The sequence below is a fragment of the Rhincodon typus genome, chromosome 25 (assembly GCF_021869965.1).
Source record: "Rhincodon typus isolate 14 chromosome 25, sRhiTyp1.1, whole genome shotgun sequence".
Classification (NCBI taxonomy): Eukaryota; Metazoa; Chordata; class Chondrichthyes; order Orectolobiformes; family Rhincodontidae; genus Rhincodon; species Rhincodon typus.
Window position 1 is genome coordinate 33,915,465 of NC_063356.1, and position 12,028 is coordinate 33,927,492.

At 36.7% G+C, this 12,028-nt stretch overlaps 1 protein-coding gene across 1 annotated transcript in view; it reads left to right on the forward strand.

Moving 5' to 3' along the window:
• Positions 1–8,565, forward strand: part of kif21b (kinesin family member 21B) — a 162,561-nt gene extending 153,996 nt beyond the window's left edge. Inside the window, exon 35 of the mRNA XM_048612221.1 lies at positions 4,961–8,565. Coding sequence (XP_048468178.1) covers positions 4,961–5,057 — 97 coding nt within the window. The 3' untranslated portion in view covers positions 5,058–8,565. The remainder of the gene's footprint in view (positions 1–4,960) is intronic.
• Positions 8,566–12,028: the final 3,463 nt, after the last annotated feature.

Consider the following 12,028-nt stretch of genomic DNA (forward strand, 5'->3'; position numbering starts at 1 on the left):
CCTCAAACAAATCTATTACCAAAACTTTAGATGTAATTTAAAATAATGTTAGCTTCATGGCATTATTTAACTTGATTGTTGAAAATAAGCTTTGTATTTATTTAATTGTGCATTCATCTCAGCCAAGAAAGTTTTGGGTACTTTTGCTGAGTGCTTCAGAAAAGCCAGTCTAATTTCATGACATAGCTATACTTCACTTTGTGAAAATTTGTGTTTGTTCAAGAACTAGATGATAAGAAGGAGAAATCTTTATTTGCAGGTCCTTCAGTGGGCATCAATGGATCCTTGGGTCTCTTTTCCCTCTCACATCTTCCAAACTTGTATTATATTCCTTTATCTCTCTTTTCTCTTTCCTTTCTGCTACAGCGATTGCCGGGTGAAGCTATGGAATTATATTGCAGGCCTTACTCCTTGTTTACCTCGACGTGTCCTTGCCATTAAGAGTCGTGCCAGTAGTATACCTTAATCTCCTGATTTCTGCTCTGCTCCATACTTGATTCTTCTTTGCTGCTCATTGGTATGATGATTTGTCTTTTAAGCCTTTCTGAATAAAAGTGAAAGCCATTAATTTCACTGTTGTGAAAATTAAATCCAGAAGATTTTTTTGACAATAGTATGCATTTTTAATTCCCACAACCCAATTTTGGGGGATAGTGAAGAAATTGGTTATTCTGGAGCAGTTTCTTTTGTCCGGTTTAAGTATTTAAATTCTTTTCAAAGTGCTTTTACCCTTTTATGATAAGAAGTGCTAATTATCCTGTCACAAAATAAATTATATCATGTTTCAGAGATGATATGCTTTTTTTTTCTGACGAAGGGTCTAGGCCCGAGACATCAGCCTTCCTGCTCCTCTGATGCTGCTTGGCCTGCTGTGTTCATCCAGCTGTACACCTTGTTATCTTATGTCATGTTTGTCGGGTTATGCCACTGGGATACTGAGTTTCTAATCAGTGGACTCAAACATGGGGGTAAATTGTACCAGCCCCTCTCCCAGTCATAGATGCAAATCTAAATCTCTTTTTGAACTTTCCTCCCCATACTGGCAAATCTGTCCAATTTCAAACCATTTTACAGAAACATGTGAAATTTGTGACAGTACTTGAAGTGAATTTTGAGTCATACATATACTCATGTCACCTTCAAACAGGAAAGTTGAAATTTTAAGCAGAATTCAATTTTCTTTCTTCTACTATTTCCTTTCCGTGTTTTATTTTAATCATTTGAGATGCAGGAATAATATTAACATCTAGCACATTTATTTTCAATATTTTTATTTCATTCCCTGTTTGTTTTATGTTTTTTTAATCCATGCATCTTCTTGAATTGTTTCCTCACTGTATTCACACAAATCTTGGAGTTTTGAATAGGTGAGCAAAATCTGTGAAGGCAACCGTTACCTAAAATTACAATGTACATTTAGCCTTGTATGAAATTAGACGGTAGTGAGAAGTCAAAGTTTAAATGAACCCTGGCAGTACAATATGGCATATGTCGCAGTTTATTGGAATTTAAATAAAGGTATGTTCTGACTTATGTAGAAAGATGCAACTTAAGCAAAATGTTTCTTTTTTTAGGGGATTGGAATAATGTCATAAATGCTTTTTCTTTTGAAATAATTCAAGCATTTGCAGCCTTTCAATTAATTCTGCCAGTGACCTTTGGATGATATGTTCTTAAACTGCACTTAATTTTGAACAAAATGTGGTTGATGAGACCACAGTAGAGAGACGAGATATTTGTCTAAGTTCTGCTTTCTGTTGACCAAACCTAGCTTGTCAATGATTGTTCTCCTGTCAGAAAGTGATATAAATGATTGTTAAGAAAACTTCCCAGACATGGAAAGGAGGACAAAATTTTAATAGGCAACTTCTATGACGGTTGAGAATTTGCTGTAAGCATGTAATTAAATATATTCAAATAAACCTAATCACAGTTTTTTCTGGGGAAACATGAAAAGGGAGGAAAAATATATTTCCAAGTAGAAACCAACAAGCACTAAGTAGACATGAATTGTTTGTGGTCACTTTGAAACAGACTAATAGACTTGAGTGCCTCATTAAAGTAATTTGTGGGTGAAATGATTTGACAATCTGTCACTATAAACTCTTGATAGCCAACCAGAACTGTACTGAGAGAATCATAAAAAGTGTATTGTCTTGAAAGCTGTACCACCTGACCTGAAACTGTATCATTGATGGTAAACATTAGAAGGACAGCTAGAAAATTTCTTAGCTCTAGGAAAGGACAGGGTGCAATCAGAGTAAGAATACTGAATTGGAAGAAAGCCAGTTTTGGTGCAATGAAGCCTGATCAGTTCCAGGTAAATTGGAATTAAAAATTGGTCAAAACTGTAAATAAATAAAGGTTCCATAAAAAGAGCAGATGATTCAGACATAGTTGAAGTACGTTCTTGCAGAGGAAATACTTGGGGAATCAGAGGCAGAGCTCTTTGGATACTGAAAGCAAGTGAAAGGGAGAAGTAAAGGATGCATATGATAGATATCAGGTTGATAATTCAGGCTGAATGTAGAGAGCAAAAGGGAAGTAAAAAAGAAAATGAGAAAGACAAAGAGAACCAATGAGAAGAGAATTGCAACCAACATAAAAAGGAATCAAAAACAATTTGTATGCTTATGAAACGTAAAATTATACTGAGGAGTGTGGTCAGTTAGAAATGAAAAAGAGGATCCACACACAGAGGTGCAGGGCATGGCTGAGTTACCAAATTAGTACTTTGCATTTGTCATTGCCAAGAAAGATGTTTCCAAAATCGTAGTCAGTGGAGGGTTATAGAGATACTGGTTGGGCTAAAAATTGATAAAACGACTTTTCAAAAGACTACCTGTACTGAAGTTGATAATTCATTAGGACTAAAAAGGAATGCTCAAAAGGATGCTGAACAAAGTAAATGTAGAAATTGTGGAACACTGACAATAATCTTCTAATTCTCCTTGAAGACTGGATAAATGCAAATAAAGGAGTAAAAATAAACCCAACAACTATAGGTCAGTTCGACTATTTGTTTTAAATGGTGGTGAGCTTTTAGACAAAATTAACGGTCAATAAATCGTATAGATTAAGATTTACTAAATGCAGTTCATATACAACTAATTTTATTGAGGATATTTTTGATGTTACCAAGAGAATTCATCAGGGGATTGCAATTGCTGATGGTAGGCATGGACTTCCAAAATGGATTTGATTATGTTCCACATTACTGGCTTGCCAATAAAGTTGAAGCTGAGTGGCAGCATGTGAGTTGTGAACACTTGTGCTTAAACTGGAAGAAGGTATGCAGTGGAATTCTCCAGGGTCCGGACTAGGCCCCCTCATTTTCTTGATATATATTAATGGCTTGGGTGTACAAGGTGCATTTTCAAATTTGCAGATGATGGAAATCTTGGAAGTGTTGTGAGCAATGATTAAAGTAGTTGTATATGTTAAGACATAGACAGATGAGTGGAATGGGCCAGCACCTAGTAGATTCAATTCAATACAAAGAAATGTGAAGTCGGAGGGGTGAAGAGATATAATATTCATCATTTGTTACAAATCCAAAATCAATACTGGAGCAAAGTGACCTATGACTGGAAAGTTGGCAGGTGGGTCTACAAAATTAGGAGCATTGTGCCCACCAACCATCCGCCTGTCCCAGCCCAAATGTAAGAGCAGAACTGAAGCTCAAAAATGGCTGTTAGTATCCTCTGAAGAGCTGCATTGTGCCCCAATTCCAATTTAATGGGAAGTGAGAGAGTCCTGTGCCCAAATGTAGCCCACCAGGTTTGATTTTTACGGGCTTGTGGTCGGTCAAAGGGGTTTCAAATCCCTGGTGCCGATACGAGGCACCCTACTTTGTTTTTACCTTCTCGTCTTCTACCCCGTCAGCCTCACTCTTTCCTGCCTGGCAACAGCAAAGATCCAGGACTTTGTTGTTGGGCAACGTCCAATGCTGAATGCATCATGTATGTCCTCAGTGTCATACTGGCAGTGGCCACCAAGCTTGTTTGGAACTGCTGGCCTCCAATAAGCTTCAGGCAACTCTATAACGCGGGATATCTGACTGAGATCTTGTCTCAAAACAGTTAAATCCCTGTCAACTGAAAAATTGAATCAGGGCATGCCAGCAAACTGGAGGCATGCTCACACCTATCATTTATACTGGGCTGAGGGAAGGTCACCTTTGACATTAAATCCTGCCCTTGAGGGCATAAATTATTGAAGGTCACAAAGTAATTTGAGAAATGGGACAAAAATTCAAATGCAGCCCTGCACTTGATCATGAGAGACAGGGTATAAAAGCAAGGAGATTAGAAAGACGTTTATAAAATACTGTTTTAGCCCCAACTGAAAAATTTGATTCAAATTCTGGGCACGACTCGTAAAAAAGATTGTGAAGGTTTTAGACAGGGTTCACTGAAAAAAAAAATCGCAAGAATAGTTCCACACTTGAGTTGTGTAGATTGGAGAAGCTAATGTCGGTGATCTCAGAGAAGAGAACGTAGTGAGGTAATTGGATAGAGAAGCTAAATACTTGAGGCATCAGAGTCTATTTCCATTTGCGGAAGAATCAAGATCCAGTGAACACCAGTTTACAGTGATGCCTAAGAGAGTGGGATTCAAAAGGGAATTGGATTAGCATGTGAAGGGGCAAAAAATGCAGCTCTACACAGAAGAAGCAAAGGATTGGAACTGGTTGAGTTACTCGTGCAGAGAGCCAGAACAGACATGACAAATCTAATTGCCACCTTCTGTGCTGTAACCATTTTATGATTCTATGGCTTTCGAGCCTTTTTTTTGTGTTTATAATGCCACAAGGTGGAAAATTGAGATGAATTCAATTTTTTTTAACGACATATTTTGATAATGTAATAATACCTCATTACAGAACCAGAATTAGGATTTACTGTAGTTATTTATCAAAACTTATTTTCTTAACATGTCTTTAACTTATTTCTTTCAGTGACTGCACGGTAAAAACATGGAACTCAAAAGGTTTAACAAATGGGCATACGTTGGACATTAGAGACATTAATCAGGAATTGCCTGACAGCATCTAACTGTACTTAATTCACCAAACTATATTTGAGAATATGGTGGATTGGAATGAAATGAAAGTTGTGCTTTCAAGGTTTTCTGAGTAGAGGAAGAAAAGCATATTTTGCCAATGTGACTTGATGTGCAGCAAGACAAGACTGCAAGCAATAATTCTGCAAGTATCTTGCTCCAAATTTATTTCTCGACAGCGTTAACAGTGATGTCCTTGTAACAAAAAAAATTGAGCTGCACTCTAGCTTTGTAAGTCAGGCAAAAACAATGTAAGTCTGAGTGGAGATTTTTTATTGTCGCGTTATTATCTGCAGTTTACATCTTATTACACTTCAGGCTATTATCAATCCCCATGTTTCCTCCTTGATCTTAGCCCTCAACTCTCTTTTATCATCATTTATACTGTTGGGCTAGATGGAGGAAGACTTCTGTCAAAGAGTAATTAAATACTATGTTAAGCTTTAGATGCTCATGTCCTTTAGGCAAACAGAATATTCTTCATCAAATATCCTGAAAATCCTTGTCCTTGGCTTCAACAGTTTTGACAGTAATTTTACAATGAATTGGTGAAATTTTCAGAGGAAAAACAACAATGTTTGCATGGTTGTATGTCCTCTTGTGCTGGTGGTAATTAAATATTGCAGCTCATCATTGTGATCCCTCGCAGGCATTAGTATTGAGTCTACATACTTAACAGACCAGTTTACTCAGATCATATATGTATCCTGGAATAGCCGGTCTGCAGAATAGCCTTTTTAATCCAAATAATGAATAATCAAACAGAACATTATAGTTCAAAGAAATCTTTCATAAAACTGCATAAATCACAAAGCAACGGTTATCTGTCACTTTCGCTGACACCTGAAAGGTAGCAAATTTGAGTTCTTAATTTTTTCTTGGAACACATCCCATCATCAAACATCTGTGACTGACATCACATCAATTGAGTGGGGTAGGTAGGGAAAAAACCCTTCAGTGTAAAATCTGTCATCATAAGAATTAAACATAGTTTTCACCGGGCTTTGTGCTGCTATTTCTGTCAGATATATGTGAATGTTAGACTAGAAATCAATGTGTCTGAACACATTGCCTTCAATCACCATGCCTTTGGCAGGTTGAGTGATGCCAGTGGAATTGAATTTCTTGGATTGAGTTAAAGTATACCAGTGCACTCAGGAACAAGCTTTTATCCCCATTAAGAGCATTCTTAAGTGTTCAAATTCTTTCCATAAAGGTTTATCTCGAGAGGATGCCAATGGAGATTTCATGCCTGCATCCTATGAGCTTGACAGTGCTCCCCAGATACATTGATATAGTACTACCACAAATCTTCAGCCTTCAAGCCTTTGGGTTTATAGGGTCTTCACTGATCAGGATAAGTTGGATAATCCTGCAATGATTACAGGTGTTGCAACTATTATATTTTTCTAATCACCTATATCCCATATCTTCAATTCTACCTTTATTCACATATTCTTTTCATAGAAGTACATATGACCATGCTAACCAAAGTGAACAAAGCTTGTAAGCAGCAGTTGAGGTTGCATAGTTTTGAGATCTTTGGAGGCTGATGTTAATTATTCACTAATCAGACTCAGGCTCTGGTCCATATGAGTTCCTGTATCTAATAGATTCAGACTTTGTCTGAATTTTTTGATGGAGTCAGTGTTAGTATACCCTTGTTGTTGAATGCTGTTAAAGGCACTTGTTCAATTTTGGCTTTTTCAAGCCAAACAATTGTATGCAAAGATCACAACTCACAGGAATTCTCACTTCTCCTACCTCCAGTAGTTCTAAGCAAACAATTCAGCTCTTTGACTCTCCCTTTAATCCCTATGGGAAGTTATTGATATTAACATTATCAATGTTACAGTATTTGTTTATCTGAGCAGTTCCTTTGAGCAATATGTACTGGATGCAGAATAAAGGCATGATTTGTAACTACCTGTCCCATTTGATGGAAAAACATAAGGTTTCCTTCAAAAGCTGTAGATAAGTAAAATCACCATTTTTATTTTTTCTCTTTGTCCCGTGGATCCATGTGGCTTATGCAATATTAGCAAAATTATTTTATTTATTTCTTAGAAATAATGGACTGGATTTTATGTGCCCCAATCATCCTGCACTCCCCCCCCTCCTGAGTTCCATAATATGCTAGATGGTGAGTGCCAAAATTGGTTGTCATCCTCCATATTTTAAAAAAAAATCTATATTAACGAACCTGTTGACTTGAATAATACTGTGCTCATGCCATAATACAACTGAAGCAAAGTCAGTGAGAGTGTGCATGCCATTTAAAAGGCCTACTTCAACAAAAGGGGAAAGGTTTTGGGGTTATACCACATTAAGAATTTACCAAAACTCAACCCTTATCTGCCTGCCTGACTCCAGGATCCTTCCTCCACCAGTAATATGGCCATGCTAAGTTGCTGAGTAGTGTCCAGGGATGTGCATGCTACATGGCTTAGCCGTGGTAAATGCAGGGTTACGGGAATAGGGTGGGGTGCTGAGTCTAGACGGGATGGTCTTCGGAGGGTCGGTGTAGACATGATGGGCTGAATAGCCTCTTACTGCACTGTAGGAATACCTTGGGACTTAGCTTCTTGGGCAGCCATTAGATTTCTCCTGCTCATTCCAAAACTCACTCCAATGCCCACTACACAATGCTGGAGCTGCCAGGAGTGGCTGACACCTCCTGGGTGGGGGAAGGACCATTCTGCCAAGTAGGAACCAATGTCCCAGAATTGGAAATTTATGGCTTGCTAGCACCAAGCCAGCTTCCAGCAAACTTTCCTTCCAAGAAGTGAATTGTCCTCTCACTGGGTAAAATCCCACCCAAAATCTCTTTTTATTTGCCTTGTAGGCTTCAGGGAATTATTTTACGTTGTATCTTGTGATGGAAAAACCTTTCTTTTACTGTTCCTTATATATTGAATTGATCTTAATCATCGTACAAGATCAGAATGGAACATTTTATTTGAGAGAAGATTTTTTGGTTGATTCATGTTTTATATCTATGTATATCTCTATATAAAAATGAAACTTTCTTGCCACAACTCAAGAAACATGGCCATAAGTATCCTCTCTGACACCTTAAATATGTTAGGAGCATGTAAATTTTTGATATCAGCAATGTTGCTTTGTTGGACAGAATTGTGTGTAAATTATTTCATGTTTGCAGTTGTAGGTATTCTGTACTTCTCTTTTGATCAGAACACTGTAATATTATTTCGTCTGCTGTACTGAGCCATTTGAAAAGAATTGGCCACTGAAATATATCTGACTTGAAAATGTTTGTGTGTGAAAAGTTGTTCACATTGCATTTTGATTAGAATTCAGTAAGTTTAGAAGTCAGGTTTAGAAATTACCTGTAAATAAAAAGGTAGTATAATGTTTTGGCATATTAATGTTTGCAATTAAAAAACACATAATATTTTACTGTAATACAGCAGTGTATGTATTTAGCAAAACAAAATTAAAACTGGGGCCAACAAAGAAGTAAAAAGTGCCCAGATATAATTACTTGCTGCCTTGGTACACATTGGTATTCATTCCATTCCTCTGAAGTCTTCTGCTGTTCTTTAATTAATATGTGAATTGTTGCATCGCACCACTTGAATTGAAATCAAGATAATGACAACTCAGTAATATTTTGAGGGGAGGGTGAGGTTCAATAACGGACTTGGACAAACAATATTTGGCTAATTACTGTTGTAAATGTAGATGTTGAAATTTGGGTATTTGTTGTACACCTCCCTTGACAGTTTATTTTGCAAGCTTGAAAAGCCTTTAACTGTTCTTGGCAAGACAGTTCATAGGAGCTGAGTTCAAAATTTCATAAAATTATCTCTTGTTTGGAGGCTTTGACATTTCATTTGAGAAAATGTGAGCTGCATCTCCGATAGGATTCAGATGGTTTCAACATAATTTTTGGTATTTAATCATTTTCTTGTGCTCAAGTTGTAAGAAAAATTTAATTGTTTTAGTTGTACAGGAGATGATTCATATACAATGGAATGACATGTTGTAAACTGTGTTTCAAAAGTCTTCACTTTGTCAATACACTTTACAGCTTTCAAGTCTCTAATTTCTGTGGGAAATGATAAATAGATTTTAAGAGTCTGCCGTTGGCACTCAACATTTTTTTGTTTTGCTGAACTGTTTTCTGAACTTTCCACATTGTCCAGTGGAAATGTACTTTTTAAAAAAAAATTATATTCCCATGGAACAGAATTTGAGGCAAATATCCTGTCAGTTTTGACAAGTTGTTCACATTGCAGGCAAGAGGGATTTCCTCCCCTTTTTGATATAGTTAGTAATATTTAGCACAACTGTAAGCAGTGTTAATTTTAAAACTACTGTAAATAGTAAGTGCCTTTATCATTCTACTGTTTTGCTTGTACATTTCTGTAAAAAATGTTTCATGTTACGTAAGATGTTTTAGAAATGGTAGATGTATAAATTGTTAAAAATGTAAAAATAATATTTATGATGTTGCATAATTGTTGAATGTAAATACTGTTGTCAACTGAAATAAAATGTGTTAAATGGAAAGTCTTATTAATATACAACAGCAAATGATTAAACTTACCACACATCTCAAATGCAGCAAATAACTTAGTATTGTAACATCACACAAGAGCTATATTTGTTAAGCAATTAGCAGCAACTGATTTAAAATGCGTTGGTAATTAATTGTATTCTACATTCTGTAATCACTTTCAAATTTATTATTGAGATGAATTAGGGACATACAATTGTCAGTTAATCAAGCAACCATTTATTTTCAGCTTTGTTTGCCCTTAGACTGAACTTTATTCAGAATAATCATCTCATATACATAACATACCTATATATTATCATCATCAGGCATTCTTCTCTGAAGGTAGTTCCTTGGCTCATTGTAATCTGTTTCATTTATCAGTATGCTGTGCCATTATTTTTATTTGCCAATAAATAAATAATTTCCTTCAATTTCAAGCCATCCAATATTGATATTTCATGTTTTCCTCTTTGTCCTTGGAATCTTCTCTCTATTACAAGTCCATTTCCTCAAGTTCAGTCTCTCTGCTTTTACTTAATTATGTTCAACAAATGTCTTTGTTCATTCACTTTGAACAGCACTTCATATTTTTTTGTTTTATTTCTATCCAGCAGATCTTTCCATTCTCCAACAAACCCATGTTTCAAAGCTATTTTACGTGTTGATTTTTCCCAGCCATACGGTCCATGTCTTCGATCTTAAATAAACTCTAAATCAGATTCTTTACAAGTTGCTTTTTGAATGATTTATTGAGCCTCCAGGTTAATAACTATCTCTTGCCAAATTTAACCTCTCCCTGTGCTATTCTTGATCCTATTTCTTTGTTGCATCCTCCACCTGCAGATGTTGTGCTTCCTGAACACTTTAAGTCTTGTCTTTATTCTTATTTATCTTCCTTCTATGCATATCTGAATATTTCTTGATGATTTTGAGATGTGCGTCGTTAGTTTTGTCAATATTCACTTTCCTCCTACAATTCATGCCTAGGTCTGTCTACCAATTCTTGTACTCCTTCTGAGCTTGTTGCAAGTGCAATGCCATCTGCAAATTTAACTGATGTTAACATTTGTCCCCAATCTCAACATCAAATTCTGCGCCTTCAAATTCTTCTTTGATCATAACTTCTACAAAAACATTGAAGAGGGCTGAATAATAAAGAACACCCTTGAAAATCACCTCTTCAAATTACACCTGTATACAAAAATGTTATTTATTATTTCCTTTGTTAAAAGACAAACCATACAATATAACGTTTTATAATACACCCCAGCAACATACTTTCAGCATTGTTTCCTTTGAGAGCAGTTTAGGGAAAGGACTTGAAACTGTGGATGGATGTTATGTAGCCCTACTATGTGTGTTTTTGATGTGGGGCCATACAAAACAGATTTAAAAAAAGAAAATAGGAGCACTGGGCCTTTCGGCCCATCAAGATTGCTCTGCCATTCATTATAATCATGGCTGATTATCTGACCCAGTACCCTTTTCCTGCTTTCTCTCCTTAACTCTGATGCTTTGTATCAAAATTCTTGAAAACATTCAATGTTTTGGCTTCACCCGCTTTCTTTGGCAAAGAATTATGTATCTCCTCCACCAACTTCCTTTCCATCCGTGTATTCAACCCCATAATATGGATAAGCTGAAATTGGTAGCCCAACTATTAGATGGAAGGAAGTCAAGGTTAACTGAGTTTGTTAAAAGCTTAATTGACCCCAACGTTATCCTGCTCCTGTAATAATATGTTTGGCTGGAGGAGCCATGTGGGAATGAGCAGCCTGTTTTTATTAAATATTTAAAATGCTGGGAAGTGATGGTGGGACAGTCTTTGGATGGTGCCTGTGAAATCCATTGAAAGCCATCCCAGGAGATAGTAGCCCCCTTCTTTCCTACCTGTCTATACTTCAAAACCTAAAACCGTCTTTCCCAGCCCAATATTACCCTGACATAACTCATGCTTTGGTTCATGGGAATGCAGTCCCAGTAGTACTCACTACCAAACTTTTGGTGCTCAGGATCTCTTAGAGCTGCCAACCAATCAGAAGGCGAAACATCCTCTCCATCAGAAATGAAAGTCAGCCCCACTTATAACCTGCTAATGTTGCCCACCCCACATTATTGCTGTCGAGCAGACATTTCCTTTGTTAGTCAGTGTCTGACTGCTTATTCACGGGGTAACTGGACAGTTTACTGTCCCACACCCCCACCCCCACCATAATTTCAGGCCTATACCAGATGAGGATAATGAATGGAAAGTGTTTGAATGGTCACTTTCGTGATTCACCAATTTATACCTTTATTAAAATTTTCAGCCCCGAAATTGGATGTCATGGTTTCAGCACTATCGAAGCCCAAAAAATATAAAATGGTATTGGACTCACTGCTGATTTGATTAATCTCTTTGCAACTTAGAATTAATCAACCCAGGAGAATGCCAGGTGG